The following is a 23492-nucleotide window of genomic DNA, read 5'->3' on the forward strand; positions in this document are numbered from 1 at the left end:
CCAAAGTGCACCAAGTTTGACATCATAAACCTTCCAGAGAGTTCAAATGGACCTGATTTATCTATATCAATATATCACATTATTTAATTGAACATTTTTACTTAACATAGATTACTTTCCTCATTATGTGTGGTTACAGATGGTTGCATTGTAAAGTAAATAAACATTATTTCGTTTTTTTAGGCTCTCATGCATATGTTTTCTTACAAAACATAGCATTGTTTTTCAATGTTCATGTAGATGCTTGACCTTTTTATAAATATGCATGGGTCTTGAAGTTGACCAATTTTGGTAACTTATTGACTTGTATCAGTCATCAAAGTTTAATGAAAACTGCTCTAAGCGCTTTAAGGATATTGTCCAAAAACTTGAAAACTCGGAAATGTGAAATCGAAAATTGGTTAAAGCATTTTTGTGTTAATGTCCGATGTGATGACTACGTACGGACGGACGGACAGACGGTCAACGGTATACCATAATACATCCCATAAGCATATAAACAGGCGTATAAACATTAGTTTCAGGGGCAATTTCTGCAAAATGGGCTGTCCCATTGGTTTGAAAAAATATTTTCAAAATACTGTCTGTTGATCAATAAAAAAGCTTATTTCCATGTCTCATAAAATTCAATGAAGTTACTAATGATTAAAAAACTTTTAACTACAGACTGAACCTAAATGTGGACACCTACAACATAATTAATGTGAGCTTGTTATGTCTCGCTTCAGCAAAAAATGTCATCAACTTGATATAAAACCATAACTATGAATTTTTGGAGTTCAAATACATAAAGTGTTTCTCTTTGTCTTAAAAAATCATACGGGGTTCCACAGAATCCTGAGTCTCGTCTGTGATTGCTGCTATTCGTGAACTGTTGACTTAAAAAGTGAGTTCATGTATCAGAAATTCAAACTTTCTCTTTATATGCTATTTCATGGTCCTGAAGCTTAGCTTCTGTTCAAGTTTCATAAGAATCCATGAAGATTTAAACATTCATTATGTCATAAAAGTTTAATCTTAAACTGTCTGTAACTGTTAACTGTAAAAAGTCAAACTATCAGAAAAAAATACTAAAAACAAGTGAATACCCCCGCCGCAAGTGGATAATATCAATAGTGTAAAAATATGCAAGTGTTCGGTAAACAGGAAGTTGTCCAGTGATGAATCTGAAAACGCATCACACGGTATAGCTGACTTATATAAATCCTGAAATCAAATTTCAGAAATCCTTGTATTGTAGTTCCTGAGAAAAATGTGACGAAAATCTTCAACTTGGCTATCATGTGTACAATCATACAAGTGTTCGGTAAACAGGAAGTTGTCAAGTGATCAATCTGAAAACGCATCACACGGTATAGCTGACTTAGATAAACCCTGAAACCAAATTTCAGAAATCCTTGTATTGTAGTTCCTGAGAAAAATGTGACGAAAATCTTCAACTTGGCTATCATGTGTAAAATCATACAAGTGTTCGGTAAACAGGAAGTTGTCAAGTGATCAATCTGAAAACGCATCACACGGTATAGCTGACTTAGATAAACCCTGAAACCAAACTTCAGAAATCCTTGTATTGCAGTTCCTGAGAAAAATGTGACGAAAATTTTCAACTTGGCTATCATGTGTAAAATTATACAAGTGTTCGGTAAACAGGAAGTCGATGAATGATGAATCTGAAAACGCATCACACGGTATGGCTGACATATATAAATGTTGATACCAAATTACAGAAAGGGTGGATGTGTAGTTCGTGAGAAAAATGTGACGAAAGTTTCGTGGGACGGACTGACTGACGGACGGACGGACTAATGGACACTCTGATGGACGGACAGACAGAGGTAAAACAGTATACCCCCCTTTTTTAAAGCGGGGGTATAATTAAAAAAAAAATCAAAAGTTTGCTTCAGACATTATCTCTTCATCAGCAAAAATCTTGTACCAAAGTTTCATAAAGTTTTATGAAGGTTTGATAAAGTAACTGATGTGTAACAAACTTAACTCCAGACTGTATCCATTTGTTAACTGCAAAAAAAAACTTAAGTCCATTTATATGTTAAATACATACAAATGAAAATAATTTTTTTCAAAATTTTATTTCCGGTGTCATATGGTATTTTGAACCCCCTAAAAATTGAACCCGGGGTCAAAATACCATGCTGTAAAATGACCCCGGGGTCATTTTTCACATGTGGTATTTTGAACCCCCCTGCGGTATATTGAACCCCCCTGTTTTTGAGAAATAGTATTGCAGATAATCTAATTTACAATTTATTGGCTATTATTTTTTTTTTAATTAGAGGTTATGAGTAGGGGGTTCAATATACCGCAGGGGGTTCAAAATACCATGGCTATTTAAAATTTTGCAAAATATCTTTTCCAGTATGCTAAATACATATAAACTACTTATTGGAGTATTATAACTATGATAAGGAGTTAGAATAGCTTGGATTTTTAAAATTCAAGGTCTATAGTAGGGGGTTCAATTTACCGCAGGGGGGTCAAATTACCATGGCTAAGTAAAATTTTCAAAATATTTTTTCCAGCATGTTGAATACATACAAATTACAATTTGGAGTATTATTACTATGTTAAGGAGTTAGATTAGCTTGAATTTTTGAAATTCAAGGTCTATGGTAGGGGTTCAATATACCGCAGGGGGGTCAAAATACCATGGCTAAGTAAAATTTTCAAAATATCTTTGCCAGTTTGTTAAATACATACAAACTACTTTTTGGAGTATTATAACTATGTTAAGGAGTTTGAATAGCTATTTTTTTTTTAAATTTAAGATGTAGTAGGGGGTTCAATATACCGCAGGGGGGTCTTAATACCATGGGAATTATTTTTTTCAAAACATTTTTTCCAGGATGTTTAATGCATACAAACTACTTATTGAAGTATTATTACTCAGTTAGGGAGTTAGAATAGCTAGAATTTTTGAATATTAAGGTCTATGGTAGGGGGTTCAATCTCCACAGGGGGGTCAAAATATCATGGCAAAGTAAAATTTACAAAATATCTTTGCCAGTTTGTTAAATACATACAAACTACTTATTGGAGTATTATAACTATGTTAAGGAGTTAGAATAGCTAGAATTTTTGAATTTCAAGGTCTATGGTAGGGGGTTCAATATACTGCAGGGGGGTCAAAATACCATGGAAATTATATTTTTTTTCTTACATCTTTTCCAGCCTTTTAAATAGATACAAACTACTGATTGGAGTATAATAACTATGTTAAGGAGTAAGAATTGCAAGATTTTTGAAATTGAAGGTCTATGATGGGGGGTCAATATACCGCAGGGGGGTCAAATTACCATGGCAAAGTAAAATTTTCAAAATATCTTTTCCAGTATGTTAAATACATACAAACTACTTATAGGAGTATTATAACTATGTTAAGGAGTTTGGATAGCTAGAATTTTTGAAATTTAAGGTCTACAGTAGGGGTTCAATATACCGCAGGGGGGTCAAAATACCATGGCTAAGTAAAATTTTCAAAATATCTTTTCCAGTTTGTTAAATATATACAAACTACTTATTGAAGTATTATAATTATGTTAAGGAGTTTAAATAGCTAGAATTTTTGAAATCTAAGGTCTATAGTAGGGGTTCAATATACCGCAGGGGGGTCAAAATACCATGGCAAAGTAAAATTTTCAAAATATCTTTTCCAATATGTTAAATACATACAAACTACTTGTAGGAGTATTATTACTATGTTAAGGAGTTTGAATAGATAGAAATTTTGAAATTTAAGGTCTATGGTAGGGGGTTCAATATACCGTGGGGGGTCAAAATACCATGGCAAAGTAAAATTTTCAAAATATCTTTGCCAGTTTGTTAAATACATACAAACTACTTATTGAAGTATTATAATTATGTTAAGGAGTTTGAATAGCTAGAATTTTTGAAATTTAATGTCTATAGTAGGGGTTCAATATACCGCAGGGGGGTCAATATACCATGGAAATTATTTTTTTTCAAAACATTTTTTCCAGGATGTTAAATGCATACAAACTACTTATTGAAGTATTATTACTCAGTTAGGGAGTTAGAATAGCTAGAATTCATAATAAAGTCTGTCCACATTTCCTAAAACTCCATCTAGATTTGATAGTTATTGATGTCTAAAAAAATTTAACCACAGACTGAATCTAAATGTTGACGACGGCGAAGACGAAATCTAGGATCCCTATGTCTCCCTTTCATGAAATTATTTTTCGTAACATTTGTAAATTTCAAAGGCTCGACAAAAATCATACAATAATGTACCGGAAGCTAAAAATTATTTAACAAGTCAAAAAATAAAACAGATTTCTGCCATTTTAATCTTTCCGTCTTTGATGCAGTTATATAACAATTGTTTGTATCAATTAATCTGAGTTCTGTTTATCAACTTACATGTCATATACTTTCAATATGCGATTTCGAATTCTCCTTTATCAATTATCAAGGTTGATAGAAGTGTTTTTTTCTGGGTTGTTTCCCAATGTTTTTGACGGTTTGTCATTACGTAAAAGTTATTATTGGTGTTAAAATACCTCCTCACAAAAAGGATTTTAAAAGCCCATTGTCTGCTGTGGTGATTTATATTAAACATCCATATTTTAGTTATAGCTCTTTTATGGAATTAGGAACTTTAAGTTTAATATTTTGTTTTTTTAAAAAAGAAAATACGCAAATTCACACTAAGAAAAAAGTCACTTTATGAAAATAAGACTCAGTGAATGAAGAAGAGATCAGACGAACATAATGGTATCTCAATATTCTCAAAAGCATTTCGCAAGTGGGTAATCATAAAGACACAAACAGGTCGTATATCGGTCAACCAATTTGTTATGATGACTGTAAAACTACATTTTGTAAGGTAGTGTTAATTTGTCAGTTTTCTCATAGCTCTGTTGAAGCGGACAGGTGTAAAAATAACTCAAGCTACGAAATCACTGAAATAATTGTAATGTGGACAGTCGTTCCTGGTGCAGAGAAAATTAGTACAGAAGATGTTTTTAAACAAACACAACGCAAGATCTGCCATAAAGACAAACTTCTGAAAATAATGAAAAGGTATAGCAATAATACTCTTTTCAGGATTTCTGATTTGGGACAGCACATGAATATACAGATATATGGAAGTTTTAAATTAGTGTTTTGATATCTCAACCCCCAACCTTCTTTTATTCACGATCAGAAGTTTAACAAAACAGACATCCAATAAAGGGCTGCGCTTTAGCGCATGATACACCCGTTGCTCTTTTAACATTTATAAAAATTGAAAGGGAGCTTATGTTAATAGATATAAACAATTTATCAAAGTTGCATAAAATTTTGTGAAAGTGTTAGTTATTGTCCCAAAATTGGAAAATCCCCCCTTTTTTAGGCATAAAAATTCATAACACGGAAATGTAAAATCTGAAATTTATAAAAATTGAAAAGGAGCTTACATCAATAGATAAAAACAATTCACCAAAGTGTCATGGACATTGGTGAAAGCCTTTTAGAGTTATTGTCCGAAGTGTTAAAAATCCCCCTTTTTTATGAATAAAGCCCCATAAATCCAAAACTTAAAATCTGAAATTTATAAAAATTGAAAGGGAGCTTACATCAATAGATATAAACAATTCACCAAAGTTTCATGGACATTGGTGAAAGCCTTTTTGAGTTATTGTCCGAAGTGTTGAAAATCCCCCTTTTTTTATGAATAAAGCCCCATAAATCCAAAACTTAAAATCTAAAATTTATAAAAATTGAAAGGGAGCTTACATCAATAGATATAAACAATTCACCAAAGTTTCATGGACATTGGTGAAAGCTTTTTTGATTTATTGTCCGAAGTGTTGAAAATCCCCCCTTTTTTATGAATAAAGCCCCATAAATCCCAAACTTAAAATCTGAAATTAAAAAAAAACGAAAGGGAGCTTACGTCAATAGATATAAACAATTCACTCAAGTTTCATGGAAATTGGTGAAAGCGTTTTTGAGTTATTGTCCGAAGTGTGGACGACGGACGGACGGACAACGGTATACCATAATAGGTCCCATCTAAAAGACAACGGGCGTATAAAAACTAACTATCAATACTAGTACAGGAAAAACACTTTATTCTTAAATAACGGTATGATAGATAAGAATACTGTCAGATCATAACTAGACTTACCTTCTGGAGTCTTTAACATGACAGTCTACAAAAGAATAAACAATCTGATGTTACATAACAATTCATAAACCTGGTGTGTCCACGGTAAAATGTTAAGCCATTAAGACGAGAAAATCAACAGTCTGATATCAAGCAATCAATAATCGAAGTACAAATATATCAGAGAGGAACCAAAAACAACTGGATGAAGTACAGGCTTCAGACTTGGAACATGCACATACATAAAGTGGTGGTTAAACAGGTTTGTGAGTGCTCAATCCCCCTAAACTTGAGACAGTGGTGCAATAACACAACACAATAACATATCAGTTTGAAAATATCAAAAGCATCAGTTTGAAATGGACGAAAAGTGATGACAAAAACTGTTTTGGCCCTTCAGGACAGGTGAGCTAAAAACCATAAAAAAATGTTAACATGACTATACACAATACTAGATATGGACAATGCCCCCAACTCCCTTTTCTGCTCTACCACATGCACAAGTATAGTTCCACATATTTTAGATTTGACAAACAGTGATGTTGGCATACAACTTGAAATTGTTACCCTGTCTGCAAGACACAAATGATGCCTCCGCCTGACCATAGAAAATTATAAATTTAACACTATGTATGATGATGTGACTGTAGGAGGAGATAGCCAGACAAACCATGATCTCTTTATGCAGCTAGTACCAAAAACATGACTAAGTCCAACTACCTGTCATTCTCAGAATATTTGAAAAAAATCTAAATCCTGTGGCCATGCACACCTTTATTATGTTTATGAACATCCTACAAAACATTAAAGTTGTACCTCCAAAACTGTAGGAGGAGATAGCCGGACGAACAATGTATCCTACTCCGGACGGACGAACAGACGGACGGAAGAAAAGACAGGGGTAAATTAATATGCCCCCTGACATTTTGTTGCTGGGGCATAAAAACAATCAAAACAACATCTTTAAAATCTTTTACAAACCACAAAAAAGTCTATTTACATTATTAGGGTTATGCATCTTCTTCTTGTTATAATACTGTTATATTTTATTAGCATACAAATAAATCACAAAAGACTAGATTCATGATGTATTCAAATTTGTAAATAACTTGCTTTATTTGTGTACCAGGTTCAAACTGAAAATACCTCACTGTATCTGCATATGTATGTATATAATTACTGTACACTTTTTTTTTTTTTTTAATTAAACGTGGAAAAATTAATCAAAATATTAAAATTGAGGTTACATTTATAACTAATATAAATTTTGAGAGCATCATTACTATAGCTACAAATAATGTCTCAAATATTTGTATTTGCACGCCCTGAAAAAAAATCATTATCCTTTACTAGTCATGATAATTTGTTTTTCTTACATGCAATACAACATGATGGTAGATTACCTTCGCCGTATTTGGTATAACTTTTTGGAATTTTCGATCCTCAATCCTCTTCAACTTTGTTATTGTTTGGCTTTTTAAATATTTTGATGAGCGTCACTGATGAGTCTTATGTAGACGAAACGTGCGTCTGGCGTACTAAATTATAATCCTGGTACCTTTGATAACTATTAGCATATTTAATAATGTTGTGATTAACTTGTAATTGTATTTATATTAGATTCTAAAAGATTTTACACAGGTTTTTCTACACATGTAAAAAATGATGTAAAGAAGTGCATGTATATATATGTTTATCACATACTTACATACATATAGATTCTTACATAGATAACAGTGGATTATCTGATATATCCAATCGAGATAGTTAAATTATCAATTTTAAAGTCAGAGCCTCAGTTATAACTTAACTATCGAGATTGGATAAACACAATGATCCACAAGTAACTATGTAAGAATCTGTTTCTCTAATGATTAAAAATAAATTTTCTTTTTTTGTTAAACGAAAATCCCCTTCGTGTGCCTTTCACATTCCACGAAGTTGTCAATTTCATTAACACCTGTTAGCATATTTTGATTCATCCAGTTAGCTAGAAAGGTTATGACCCTTAATATCATCCAATGATCTTTTGAGATCACCGGCAACCACACGTTGATTAAATTTTTTTATACAATGGGTTCGGAAAGGGATAAATTTCCATAGAATTAGAGAAACATTTAAATCAATCTTTTCATACACTGATACATAATGCACATATTATGCTTAAATAAAAGGAGATGTGATTTATCAACCAAGAAGACAGCAAGCCGACAAAACAAATACCAAAAAGATATCCAAACAGATGAGTACACAGTTTTCAAACATTTTTCTTTCACATATGCCAACATCTACATTCTGACATTAGGTAACAAGCTTGTCAACTTACATTGTTAAATGACAACAAATACCACATAGACAACTAAAGGCAAATGTTTTATTGAAACTTCTTTGTACCAAGTTTGTTGTCACTCTAACATATCTGAGACATATTTGTGAATATCTCTTTTTTATTGAGAAAAAATATTTACCTTAAGGAAGTCCATCACTTCTTTCTTTTTCTTTTTCTTTTCAGAATCATCATAGCTTTTCATTGTTACCGTATCATAAGGAGTCTGACCCTGAAATACAACCAAATAATCTTTCATCAATCATACACATATACATCTTCTTTTATTTCATTAACTGTAAAACGATAAATAATAGATAACTGTTGCATTAATTTTACCTATATAATGTAAAACAATAAATAATAGGTAATTGTTGAATAAAGGAGTAAGTTCGGTAAGGGCCATATTTGACCTCAATTATAAAGTTCATAGTTACAAGGCAATACATATTTTAAGTTGCCTTAAAGACATGTTAGAAGGTTAAACAGAACTGTTTTTGTCAAAAGTTTAATTCTAACATGTTGATTTTTACATCCAAAAAAGGTCAAGATAAGGGATTTTGGTGAAATTTGACAAAATCATCTAGATTTCAACCAAATAAAGGACCAGGAAACATAGAGCGCAGGCGTCGACAAGCTTAAGATTCAAAAAAGACATGTGAAATGTCTTCACAAACATTATTTTATAAGATCTTTGTTGTCGATGTATGCGCTGTTTCCTGTCCAATAATCTATGGAAATTCACCTATTTTCATTGATTTTTTCGTGAAAAATCAATATGAGAACAACTTGTGACGTCAAAATGAAACGTAAATTTGATTGTTGTAAAGTATGATGGTAGTGTATGATTGGTGGAAGGTATGTTTGTAATGTATGATTGGTGGAAGGTATGTTGGTAGTGTATGATTGATGGAAACGTAAAATTTTCAACAAAATGATTTATTTCCTAGCTAGTCAATGTATTAGCTATAATATATCGTGATATTGGGCGATAAATCCGAATTTGAAATTTAGGCTAAAAAAGTGGGCCATTTTAGGGCCTTATCGAACACACTCCTTTTACCTATCCAATGTAAAACGATAAATAATAGGTAATTGTTGCAATAATTTTACCTATACAATGTAAAACAATAAATAATAGGTAATTGTTGCAATAATTTTACCTATACAATATAAAACGATAAATAATAGTAAGATAAGATGGTAGGTGTGTTGGTAAAGTATGATAAGATTGTAGGTGTGTGGGTAAACTATGATAAGATGGTAGGTATGTGGGTAAAGTAAGATACGATGGTAGTTGTGTGGGTAAAGTAAGATAAGATGGTAGTTTTGTGGGTAAAGTAAGATAAGATGGTAGGTGTGTGGGTAAAGTATGATAAGATGGTAGTTGTGTGGGTAAAGTATGATAAGATGGTAGATGTGTGGGTAAAGTAAGATAAGATGGTAGTTGTGTGGGTAAAGTAAGATAAGATGGTAGTTTTGTGGGTAAAGTAAGATAAGATGGTAGGTGTGTGGGTAAAGTATGATAAGATAGTAGGAGTGTGGGTAATGTATGATAAGATGGTAGATGTGTGGGTAAAGTGTGATAAGATGGTAGTTGTGTGGGTAAAGTAAGAAAAGATGGTAGGTGTGTTGGTAAAGTAAGATAAGATGGTAAGTGTTTGGGTAAAGTATGATAAGATGGTAGTTGTGTGGGTAAAGTAAGATAAGATGGTAGTTTTGTGGGTAAAGTAAGATAAGATGGTAGGTGTGTGGGTAAACTATGATAACATTATATGATTGGTTTAAGGTGTGTTGACAGTGTATGATTGGTGAAAGGTGTTATGGTGGAGTATGAATAGATTTTAGTTGTGTTCTTCATTGTGATATTGATTTACGGCATGTTGATGTTATGTGTGTTAGTTGAAGTATGATTATATTGTTGTTGTGTTGGTAGTGTACGAGTAGTGGAAGGTGTGTTGGTAGTGTATGATTGGTGGAAGGTGTGTTGGCAGTGTATGATTGGTGAAAGGTATGTTGGAAGTGTATGATTGTTGTAAAGTATGATGGTAGTGTATGATTGGTGGAAGGTATGTTTGTAATGTATGATTGGTGGAAGGTATGTTGGTAGTGTATGATTGATGGAAGGTATGTTGGTAGTGTATGATTGGTGGAAGGTATGTCTGTAGTGTATGATTGGTGGAAGGTGTGTTGGCAGTGTATGATTGGTGGAAGGTGTGTTGGCAGTGTATGATTGGTGGAAGGTATGTTGGTAGTGTATGATTAGTGGAAGGTGTGTCTGTAGTGTATGATTGGTGGAAGGTATGTTGGTAGTGTATGATTGGTGGAAGGTATGTTGATAGTGTATGATTGGTGGAAGGTATGTTGGTAGTGTATGATTGGTGAAAGGTATGTTGTCAGTGTTTGATTGGTTGAAGGTATGTTGGTAGTGTATGATTGGTGGAAGATATGTTGGTAGTGTATGATTGTTGGAAAGAATGATGGTAGTGTATGATTGGTGGAAGGTATGTTGTAGTGTATGATTGGTGGAAGGTATGTTGATAGTGTATGATCGGTGGAAGGTATGTTGGTAGTGTATGATCGGTGGAAGGTATGTTGTAGTGTATGATTGGTGGAAGGTATGTTGATAGTGTATGATCGGTGGAAGGTATGTTGGTAGTGTATGATCGGTGGAAGGTATGTTGGTAGTGTATGATTGGTGGAAGGTATGTTGATAGTGTTTGATTGGTGGAAGGTGCATGTGTTGGCAGTGTATGATTGGTGGAAGGTATGTTGATAGTGTTTGATTGGTGGAAGGTATGTTGGCAGTGTATGATTGGTGGAAGGTATGTTGATAGTGTTTGATTGGTGGAAGGTGCATGTGTTGGCAGTGTATGATTGGTGGAAGGTATGTTGATAGTGTTTGATTGGTGGAAGGTGTGTTGGCAGTGTATGATTGGTGGAAGGTATGTTGGTAGTGTATGATTGGTGGAAGGTATGTTGTAGTGTATGATTGGTGGAAGGTATGTTGATAGTGTTTGATTGGTGGAAGGTGTGTTGGCAGTGTATGATCGGTGGAAGGTATGTTGGTAGTGTATGATTGGTGGAAGTTATGTTGGTAATATATGATTGGTGGAAGGTATGTTGGTAGTGTTTGATTGGTGGAAGGTATGTTGGTAGTGTATGATTGGTGGAAGGTATGTTGATAGTGTATGATTGGTGGAAGGTATGTTGGTAGTGTATGATTGGTGGAAGGTATGTTGTAGTGTATGATTGGTGGAAGGTATGTTGATAGTGTTTGATTGGTGGAAGTTGTGTTGGCAGTGTATGATCGGTGGAAGGTATGTTGGTAGTGTATGATTGGTGGAAGGTGTGTCTGTAGTGTATGATTGGTGGAAGGTGTGTTGGGAGTGTATGATTGGTGGAAGGTATGTTGGTAATGTATGATTGGTGGAAGGTATGTTGGTAGTGTTTGATTGGTGGAAGGTATGTTGGTAGTGTATGATTGGTGGAAGGTGTGTTGGCAGTGTATGATTGGTGGAAGGTATGTTGGTAGTGTATGATTGGTGGAAGGTATGTTGATAGTGTATGATTGGTGGAAGGTATGTTGGTAGTGTATGATCGGTGGAAGGTATGTTGGTAGTGTATGATTGGTGGAAGGTATGTTGTAGTGTATGATTGGTGGAAGGTATGTTGATAGTGTTTGATTGGTGGAAGGTATGTTGGTAGTGTATGATTGGTTGAAAGTATGTTGGTAGTGTATGATTGGTGGAAGGTGTGTTGGTAGTGTATGATTGGTGGAAGGTATGTTGGTAGTGTATGATTGGTGGAGGTTGCGTTTGTAGTGTATGATTGGTGGAATGTATGTTGGTAGTGTATGATCGGTGGAAGGTATGTTGGTAGTGTATGATTGGTGGAAGGTGTGTTGGTAGTGTATGATTGGTTGAAAGTATGTTGTTAGTGTATGATTGGTGGAAGGTATGTTGGTAGTGTTTGATTGGTGGAAGGTATGTTGGTAGTGTATGATTGATTGAAAGTATGTTGGTAGTGTATAATTGATGGAAGATGTGTTTGTAATGTATGATTGGTGGAAGGTATGTTGGTAGTGTATAATTGATGGAAGATGTGTTTGTAATGTATGATTGGTGGAAGTTGTTTGTAATGTATGATTGATGGAAAGTTGTGTTTGTAGTGTATGATTGGTGATCATTGTATTGACATGATTTGATTGGTTATCCCTTTGTTGACATTGTTTGAATTATGGTATTTCAGTTTTTATGACTCATGTTAATAATTGTTAATCAAGTGACTGCACCATGTGTTAACATTTGATTGGTGATCAGTGTGTTGACATCATATGAAGTGTGGTTTGTGGGTTGGTATGATTAATGTTCGTAAATCAAGTGACTGTTCCATGTTAAATACTTTGATTGGTTGTCAGTGTGTTAACATTTGATTATTTGTCTGTGTGTTCACATTTGATTATTTGTCTGTGTGTTAACATTTGATTATTTGTCTGTGTGTTAACATTTGATTATTAGTCTGTGTGTTAACATTTGATTATTTTTCTGTGTGTTAACATTTGATTATTTGTCTGTGTGTTAACATTTGATTATTTGTCTGTGTGTTAACATTTGATTATTTGTCCGTGTGTTAACATTTGATTATTTGTCCGTGTGTTAACATTTGATTATTTGTCTGTGTGTTAACATTTGATTATTTGTCTGTGTGTTAACATTTGATTATTTGTCTGTGTGTTAACATTTGATTATTTGTCCGTGTGTTAACATTTGATTGGTGATCAGTGTTTTGACATCATTTTAAGTGTGGATTGTGGGTTGGTTTGAATAATGGTAAATCAGATGACTGCTCCATGTTAAATACTTGGTTCACATAATATCATGTGAAATTTTGTTCTATATATCAATTTAAAATGTATACATTTTTTGTTAATAAAAATACAAAATAAGAATGAACACTGAATGCTACCTTTTTTGATTTCACCCAAGGACTGCATCCTTGATCTATTAACCATTTTGTTGTATCAATCTGTCCATTCTGAGCAGCACAATATAAAGCTGTTTCTCCATCCTATAACAATATAAAAATATAAACATGTTAATGGTGTGTAAATCAAGAGAGGAGTCAAACAATCTATCGAAATGTAAGAAATATAACATTTGGTAGGATAATAAACAATTATACTGGTGTATAAACTGATAAATGGTTGAATAAGATATATAAACTAAAAGTATATTTTTTGATTCAGTTCTACAAAACAGGAAAAAATGATAGCAAACCTCATTTAATATAAGTCTAACAAGTATTTGTTGTCTATTTAAGGCGAAGTATAGGAAATTGCACGTCTCTAGCGGAAAACGGGATACAAAACGTGCGTCGTTAGTTACGCAAGTTATCTCCCTAACTCCAAGTACGGGAAATGGGCACATGAAAGAGAAATCATCATTGATTGACTTTGTGCGGTCTACCATGAACCCAAATAAGTATGCCTGTGCTATTTCAAAATTTCAAAGAAAGTATCAGACTCCAATCCGAAATTTTAGTATTGTGTGTTAGTCTGCAACTGTTTTTGTTTTAGCCTCATACAGGAGCGGCCGTGTACATACTATCGCTTGTATTTATTTCAACAGAAATTAAAAATAAACAAATAAACTAGTGACAATTCTGCTTCTAGTCGTATCATACTCGTTAAAATCAAACCAGAATTGACCCCGCAATATATTATTTGAATGAATTGTTGTAGCGCAATCTTGAAGGTAACGATAATTACAGTAAATGTGTGTTGAACTAAAAATGCGTGGGCATGTCCTGTTTTTTATGCAATTGAAAATTTTAGGATAATTTATTTTTGTGTGAAAAGTTTAAACGATAGGCCTCAAGGAAAACAATTTAAACAAGTATAAGTGGCAGGACAAAACTTACAGAGAAAAAAACGAACAAAATAATCAGATTGCGTCTACAAAACATTACACAGAAACTAAGGTATTAACACAGTGACATTTATCCAGAATAAGTAAAATTAATCATCTATCTCATCCAAATCTCAGTTCTCACTGAGCAGAAAATAAACAGGTGTCTTCTATTCTGTCCGCATTTTTTTGGAAAGTAAAATCTATATATAGAACAATGGTTGAAACTGAAACTACACATGTATGATGAAAATAGAATATGCAGTTTTTTCTTGATCAAATTCCAATTTCTAAAGGATTGTTCTTTTGTTTATCATTCAGAAGTAGAAAATACAATTCTGAAGTATTATTTCTTCTCAAGTCTCAATATTGAAGATTACTAGTATGATAGAATTATAGAGTATAAGGTATAGGGAAGAAGAGAGAGGGTGAAGAAAATAATGTTACTATGTCGGAGCCTTTAATAACCGACGAAATGTTAGGGATTTTTCTCATGGTTGAGGGCCTTATGGTTGCTTATAATAATTGCTTATATCCACTTCATTCGATAAGGCGGCTGTGGTGTCAAAATTTTCGGCGATAAATGTTTCGTAAGCTTCTCTAAAAGACTTTTCGGTCAAAGAAATTTCAAATTTCAATATAAAAAAATGGATCGCGGGCCTTGTTTTTTCGTAACAATACATTGAAATTAACCACATTTAGGGTATTCATTTTATTTATATAAAGAAAACATAAGTTGTTCTTATTAACAGGATTAAAGAAACATTTAACAATAGATTTGTCTAAGATTCGACGGGCTAATTTCGTTTACTAATACTTCTGGAAATATATATATATATATATATATATAAGAAAATAGAGGGTCACGGGCCTAATTTTCTTGAAAAAAATATATTGATAGTTCAATCTTTAAATTTCAAGTTCTAGGTATTTTGTTATATACATATTGAATGATGTACTTTGTAAACCATTTGTAAAACAATTAGTATTTTAATTTTAGGAAAAAAATTTAGCATCATGGATGCATATATATATTCTTATTACATCGCTTTTGGCACAATCATATAACAGTACACTACAACATACCTACATTCGTATAGCTTTACATAGTACGTACATTTATATCATGACACCAGTACATTAATGTCATGAAACCAGCACATTTTTTTACAGCATATAACAATAACTGTAATTGCGCAAAACTTTAGAATTACACTTAACAATACGCATATACACAATGCTGAGGCATTAAACAGGCATTGATCTATGCAACGGGAAATTATATAAAAAAAACTCCGATCTGTTTTATTTTTTCTGAAATTCACATACAGGTTCCTCTTTTGACCTTATAATAGCCATTCTGAAGATGACATATCATGCAGTTGCAGATTTCTTACTTTTTATGAGTCGTACATGTGGAAATTTAAGAAATAATGGTACAAGCAATTATTTCCTTTGAATTTCAAGCAAAAATTGAATTCAAGATAATGACATGTCGTTTAGTTAAAGAAACAAGAGGCTCTCAAGAGCCTGAATCGCTCACCTTAATTCTTTTGGTTAAATCTCTCATCAATGATTATTTTGGCCTTTCAATTTATTTAAATGTTTTTTGGATCGTCCTATTTTCTTCAAAAGCCAAAAAAAATAATCATTTTCTCCTATCCCAGTCAGCAGACTAACAGTGGGTCAACGTTGGCAAATGGTCGGCCCGTTGGTCGACCGTTGGTGTTGGCTTCACAACATTGGCCCAACGTTGGCAAATTGTCGGTCCGTTGGTCGCAAGTTTATGTTGGCTGCACAACATTGGCCCAACGTTGGCAAATTGTCGGTCCGTTGGTCGCAAGTTTATGTTGGCTGCACAACATTGGCCCAACGTTGGCAAATTGTCGGTACATTGGTCGCACGTTGGTGTCGGCTGCACAACATTGGCCCAACGTTGGTCTGTTATTGTAAATTCATATTTTTATCTCATGTTGGTTATAAATAATCGGGCAAGTGTTGGCATTATGATAGTAGCAACATAGGGCCGATATGAAATTTTGTTAATAGAATTTATTATATAATATTTTACGCTTTATTTCTCTTGGGAGGCGGATAATTTCGATTGCAGCAGGCTTTATGAAAAGTTAATGTTATACCGAAAGTGTTTATCAACTGATATTACATTTACAACTCTATGTTGGGCCAATGCTGGCCCAACGTTGCGTGATCATATATTATACTCTATATATAAGTCAGGTAAAATTTATACTGGAATATCATAACAGTTACTGTAATAAAAAAAAATGTATATCATAAACATAGCTAGATTGCCTGGTTAAAAATTAAAATTTATTGCAATCATTATTTATAATAACTTTATTCATTAAACTTTGTGAAACATAATAATAGCAATTATATGCAGAGTGATATTTGATACAGCCAGTCTGTTAATCAAGCTCATTCTGATAATGTTGACCATATGTTCGACAAATTTCAAAGATAGTTGCTATGGTAATTAAGTTTATAGGAAATCTGAATGTAATGGGATGGTCACTTTTCTGCTTATTTCCTGTTGTGTATTTGTAAGAAAGCTGTGATACGAAGAAAACAAAAAGAGAAAATCATGTCATCTGAGATTCAAAGAGAAAGATAGTAACATGTAAGTTGTAACTTTAAAATATCTGATATATATATACGATTCAGAATGACAAATACAATATGATTTTTTAATCTGAGGGATGCTGTTAAAAATCAAAACATATATTAATTTCTATCATTTTATAATGCTGATCTTGAAGTTTATACGTTCCGGGCGAAATATTTTCTAGATTTTAAATCATTTCAATCCTATTAATTATCATGAAATATTTGCCACTGAACATTAGTATCTTCAAACAAATGGTAAATTATATCAATCTATAACCACAACATGTATGATCATTACTGAAGTTAATGGAATAAAATTGTCTTAAGATGTACCTTATTCCGTAATGTTTCAAAAATGTGGTATAATGATTTCTACTTCATTAAAATATAAATGAATTTGTTAGTTTTATTGTATTTCTAAATCGCAAGCAAACAGATACCATACATTTGTGATACCTGATCATATACACACTTGAATGTGTAACAGTGTTTTCATATATCAAATATATAACTGTTCATTAATACACATCTAAATTATTCTGTATATATCATGTATATTACGACCATTAGACAAATAACCAATAAAAAAATTGGTTATTTAAGATTTTTTTTTTTGTATTAAATAGTGTTTAAACTATTTAGAATATACATTATACGCACGCATGCATTAGACAAATACGCAATTCAAGTTTACTTATAACTTTTTTACAGAGTCGGTTAGAAAAAAAACCATAGCTGTAAATAGTCTTCGGATAAGGAGATAGATAAAGATTGGCGGCGCTTAAGCCTTGACAGAGAAGGTGGCAAGAAACAGAGAAGGGAAAAAAGAATAACATATATAAATAATAAGGACACTGTTGACGTTCAAATTGAGGAGGACACTACTCGTGGTGACGACCAATGATATCAAATTTAAAATAAATAAAGTTTCATCTTCTGAATTATTTAATTTTCATTCTGGATCTGGAACCAATACAACTAAAATTACATCTCCGAAAAACTATTTGTATGATCGCCTAACCATAAGCCATACGTCATTTGTTCTGTTAAAGAAATAAATGAAATTGATATGAAAAAAGAAGATGTGGTACGATTGCTAATGAGACAACTCTTTACAAGACACCAAATGACACAGAGTGTATCTGGTCGATCCATCAAACATTGCCAAAGAAATATCTTAGCGTCACACAATAAATAAAATTAAAGAGGCAAAGTTCATGAAAAAAACAAGGACAGTAACAACAATGGGTAAAACAAAAATACAGAATTGCTACCTTAAACTTTGGCAGTTTGGATTACAAAAAAAGATCAAATGCGCTCCGGAGTATTTATCATATACCGCTCCTCATGCAGCATCCATTGTAATTTGGTTGAAACAATAGACCAACGTATTGCCAACATAAAAATGAGAAATACCTACCTCGGACCAACATAGTGCCAACATAAGAAAAGATATTTCTACGTTGGTCCAACGTTGTGCCAACATGGATTTCGTTTTTCATACAATGGGCCAACGTTGGCTCTATGTATTGCATATAACCGTACAACGTTGGGCCAACATGAAGCCATCATGTTGGGCCAACGTAGGCCCACTTTGCACTTATACGTTGGGCCAACGTTAAAATACAACGATGGGCCAATGCAATGATATACGTTGTGCCAATGTTGGGCCAACATACTCATGTTGTCTGGGATGTTCTATTTTAGCCATAGGAGCTATGTTTCTTGACATATAAGGAAATAAAATATAAAATTTATACTAGATACTCTGAAACTCATTTAGCCTAAGTTTGGCTGAAATTGATACAGCAGTTTCAAAGGAGAAGATTTTTTAAAGTAAGTCAACATGATGAACAAATTGTGAAAAAGTCTTTAAAGGGCAATAACTCCTTAAGGAGTCAATTGACAATTTTTGTCAATTGACTTAATTGAAGATCTTACTTTATTGAACATTATTGCTGTTTACAGTTTATTTCTATCTATAATTATATTCAAGATAATAAACAAAAACAGCAAAATTTCCTTAAAATTATCAATTCAGTGGCAGCAACCCAACAACAGGTTGTCTGATACATCTGAAAATTTCAGGACAGATAGATCTTGACCTGATAAACAATATTACCCAACGTCAAATTTGCTCTAAATGCTTTGGTTTTTGAGTTATAAGCCAAAAACTGCATTTGACCCCTATGTTCTATTTTTAGCAATGGCGACCATGTTTGTTGATAGATCATAACTTCGGATACAATTTACAAACTAGATACCCTAAGGAACATTCAGATAAAGTTTGGAAGTATTTGGCCCAGTAGTTTCAGAGGAGAAGATTTTTGTAAAAGATTACTAAGATTTACGAAAAATGGTTAAAAATTGACTATAAAGGGTAAAAACTCCTAAAGGGATCAACTGACCATTTCCGTCATGTTGACTTATTTGTAAATCTTACTTTGCTGAACATTATTGCTGTTTACAGTTTATCTCTATCTATAATAATATTCAAGATAATAACCAAAAACAGCAAAATTTCTTTAAAATTACCAATTCAGGGGCAGTAACCCAACAACAGGTTGTCTGATTCATCTGAAAATTTCAGGGCAGATAGATCTTGACCTGATAAACAATATTATCCCTGTCAGATTTGCTCTAAATGCTTTGGTTTTTGAGTTATGAGCCAAAAACTGCATTTGACCCCTATGTTCTATTTTTAGCAATGGCGACCATGTTTGTTGATAGATCACAACTTTGGATACAATTTACAAACTAAATACCCTAAGGAACATTCAGTTAAAGTTTGGAAGTATTTGGCCCAGTAGTTTCAGAGGAGAAGATTTTTGTAAAAGATTACTAAGATTTACGAAAAATGGTTAAAAATTGACTATAAAGGGCAATAACTCCTAAAGGGGTTAACTGACCATTTCCGTCATGATGACTTATTTGTAAATCTTACTTTGCTGAACATTATTCCTGTTTACAGTTTATTTCTATCTATAATAATATTCAAGATAATAACCAAAAACAGCAAAATTTCCTTAAAATTACCAATTCAGGGGCAGCAACCCAACAACAGGTTGTCTGATTCATCTGAAAATTTCAGGGCAGATAGATCTTGACCTGATAAACAATGTTACCATGTCAGATTTGCTCTAAATGCTTTGGTTTTTGAGTTATAAGCCAACAATTGCATTTGACCCCTATGTTCTATTTTTAGCAATGGCGACCATGTTTGTTGATAGATCACAACTTTGGATACAATTTACAAACTAAATACCCAAAGGAACATTCAGTTAAAGTTTGGAAGTATTTGGCCCAGTAGTTTCAGAGGAGAAGATTTTTGTAAAAGATTACTAAGATTTACGAAAAATGGTTAAAAATTGACTATAAAGGGCAATAACTCCTAAAGGGGTCAACTGACCATTTCCGTCATGATGACTTATTTGTAAATCTTACTTTGCTGAACATTATTCCTGTTTACAGTTTATCTCTATCTATAATAATATTCAAGATAATAACCAAAAACAGCAAAATTTCCTTAAAATTACCAATTCAGGGGCAGCAACCCAACAACAGGTTGTCTGATTCATCTGAAAATTTCAGGGCAGATAGATCTTGACCTGATAAACAATGTTACCATTGTCAGATTTGCTCTAAATGCTTTGGTTTTTGAGTTATAAGCCAAAAACTGCATTTAACCCCTATGTTCTATTTTTAGCAATGGCGACCATGTTTGTTGATAGATCATAACTTCGGATACAATTTACAAACTAGATACCCTAAGGAACATTCAGATAAAGTTTGGAAGTATTTGGCCCAGTAGTTTCAGAGGAGAAGATTTTTGTAAAAGATTACTAAGATTTACGAAAAATGGTTAAAAATTGACTATAAAGGGTAAAAACTCCTAAAGGGATCAACTGACCATTTCCGTCATGTTGACTTATTTGTAAATCTTACTTTGCTGAACATTATTGCTGTTTACAGTTTATCTCTATCTATAATAATATTCAAGATAATAACCAAAAACAGCAAAATTTCTTTAAAATTACCAATTCAGGGGCAGTAACCCAACAACAGGTTGTCTGATTCATCTGAAAATTTCAGGGCAGATAGATCTTGACCTGATAAACAATATTATCCCTGTCAGATTTGCTCTAAATGCTTTGGTTTTTGAGTTATGAGCCAAAAACTGCATTTGACCCCTATGTTCTATTTTTAGCAATGGCGACCATGTTTGTTGATAGATCACAACTTTGGATACAATTTACAAACTAAATACCCTAAGGAACATTCAGTTAAAGTTTGGAAGTATTTGGCCCAGTAGTTTCAGAGGAGAAGATTTTTGTAAAAGATTACTAAGATTTACGAAAAATGGTTAAAAATTGACTATAAAGGGCAATAACTCCTAAAGGGGTTAACTGACCATTTCCGTCATGATGACTTATTTGTAAATCTTACTTTGCTGAACATTATTCCTGTTTACAGTTTATTTCTATCTATAATAATATTCAAGATAATAACCAAAAACAGCAAAATTTCCTTAAAATTACCAATTCAGGGGCAGCAACCCAACAACAGGTTGTCTGATTCATCTGAAAATTTCAGGGCAGATAGATCTTGACCTGATAAACAATGTTACCATGTCAGATTTGCTCTAAATGCTTTGGTTTTTGAGTTATAAGCCAACAATTGCATTTGACCCCTATGTTCTATTTTTAGCAATGGCGACCATGTTTGTTGATAGATCACAACTTTGGATACAATTTACAAACTAAATACCCAAAGGAACATTCAGTTAAAGTTTGGAAGTATTTGGCCCAGTAGTTTCAGAGGAGAAGATTTTTGTAAAAGATTACTAAGATTTACGAAAAATGGTTAAAAATTGACTATAAAGGGCAATAACTCCTAAAGGGGTCAACTGACCATTTCCGTCATGATGACTTATTTGTAAATCTTACTTTGCTGAACATTATTCCTGTTTACAGTTTATCTCTATCTATAATAATATTCAAGATAATAACCAAAAACAGCAAAATTTCCTTAAAATTACCAATTCAGGGGCAGCAACCCAACAACAGGTTGTCTGATTCATCTGAAAATTTCAGGGCAGATAGATCTTGACCTGATAAACAATGTTACCATTGTCAGATTTGCTCTAAATGCTTTGGTTTTTGAGTTATAAGCCAAAAACTGCATTTAACCCCTATGTTCTATTTTTAGCAATGGCGACCATGTTTGTTGATAGATCATAACTTCGGAAACAATTTACAAACTAGATACCCTAAGGAACATTCAGATAAAGTTTGGAAGTATTTGGCCCAGTAGTTTCAGAGGAGAAGACTTTTGTAAAAGATTACTAAGATTTACGAAAAATGGTTAAAAATTGACTATAAAGGGTGATTACTCCTAAAGGAGTCAACTGACCATTTCCGTCATGTTGACTTATTTGTAAATCTTACTTTGCTGAACATTATTGCTGTTTACAGTTTATCTCTATCTATAATAATATTCAAGATAATAACCAAAAACAGCAAAATTTCCTTAAGATTACCAATTCAGGGGCAGCAACCCAACAACGGGTTGTCTGATTCATCTGAAAATTTCAGGGCAGATAGATCTTGACCTGATAAACAATATTAACCCATGTCAGATTTGCTCTAAATGCTTTGGTTTTTGAGTTATAAGCCAAAAACTGCATTTGACCCCTATGTTCTATTTTTAGCAATGGCGACCATGTTTGTTGATAGATCAAAACTTCGGATACAATTTATAAATTACATACCCTAAGGAATATTCAGTTAAAGTTTGAAAGTATTTGGCCCAGTAGTTTCAGAGGAGAAGATTCTTGAAATAGTTTACGACGACAGACGACGGACGACGACGGACGCCAAGTGATGGCATAAGCTCACTTGTCCCTTCGGGACAGGTGAGCTAAAAAGCAAGCTATCTGGAAAGGATATTTTAAAGTAAAATTGTAGAATCACGTGCACGTGTGTGAACTTGACAAATAGAATGGGTTGTATACACAATACCTCGAATAGCGCCGGAAATGGTGAGAATAAAAAGAAGCGATCCCAATTTTATAATGATTTTTTTCAAATATGTATAGAATTGTTCTGTTCTAATCTGGACAACTCTATATTTGATTAATAATTATTAGACTAATAAAAATATCTGCCGTTTTTTATGATTTCTACTATACATCCTTTGTATTTCTGGCTAATAATGCTATTAGTTTCAACAGCTTGTATCTGGAAAACGAAAACGGTTACCCCCTTTTTTTATTCTATATTCTGATGTATTTTTACTAGCAGAATCCACATCTAAAATTTAAAAAAATTCCATTGAGTACTTATATTACTTCGCCTTAACATGTCTGATTAACAACATGATTATATGTTGATTCTGTAGAATAATCAAAGTTGAAAAAAAAAAATCTTTCAAGAAACATTTAAACAAGTTATAATTTCTGATTCAGTACGAAGACACAAGAAAAATAAGACCCCCA

At 32.9% G+C, this 23492-nt stretch overlaps 2 protein-coding genes across 2 annotated transcripts in view; both read right to left on the reverse strand.

Annotated features, from left to right (window-relative positions):
- LOC139482712 (uncharacterized) overlaps nucleotides 1-8687 on the reverse strand; it is a 46127-nt gene extending 37440 nt beyond the window's left edge. The window contains exons 1-2 of the mRNA XM_071266781.1: nucleotides 8602-8687; nucleotides 6155-6179 (exon numbers count right to left, since the gene is read on the reverse strand). Coding sequence (XP_071122882.1) covers nucleotides 6155-6179; nucleotides 8602-8664 — 88 coding nt within the window. The 5' untranslated portion in view covers nucleotides 8665-8687. The remainder of the gene's footprint in view (nucleotides 1-6154; nucleotides 6180-8601) is intronic.
- Nucleotides 8688-8717: 30 nt separating this feature from the next.
- The window catches only part of LOC139483473 (fibronectin type 3 and ankyrin repeat domains 1 protein-like), a 28602-nt gene continuing 13827 nt past the window's right edge, over nucleotides 8718-23492 (reverse strand). The window contains exons 6-7 of the mRNA XM_071267495.1: nucleotides 13428-13529; nucleotides 8718-8798 (exon numbers count right to left, since the gene is read on the reverse strand). Coding sequence (XP_071123596.1) covers nucleotides 8718-8798; nucleotides 13428-13529 — 183 coding nt within the window. The remainder of the gene's footprint in view (nucleotides 8799-13427; nucleotides 13530-23492) is intronic.

The sequence above is a fragment of the Mytilus edulis genome, chromosome 7 (genome assembly GCF_963676685.1).
Source record: "Mytilus edulis chromosome 7, xbMytEdul2.2, whole genome shotgun sequence".
NCBI classification, from domain to species: domain Eukaryota; kingdom Metazoa; phylum Mollusca; class Bivalvia; order Mytilida; family Mytilidae; genus Mytilus; species Mytilus edulis.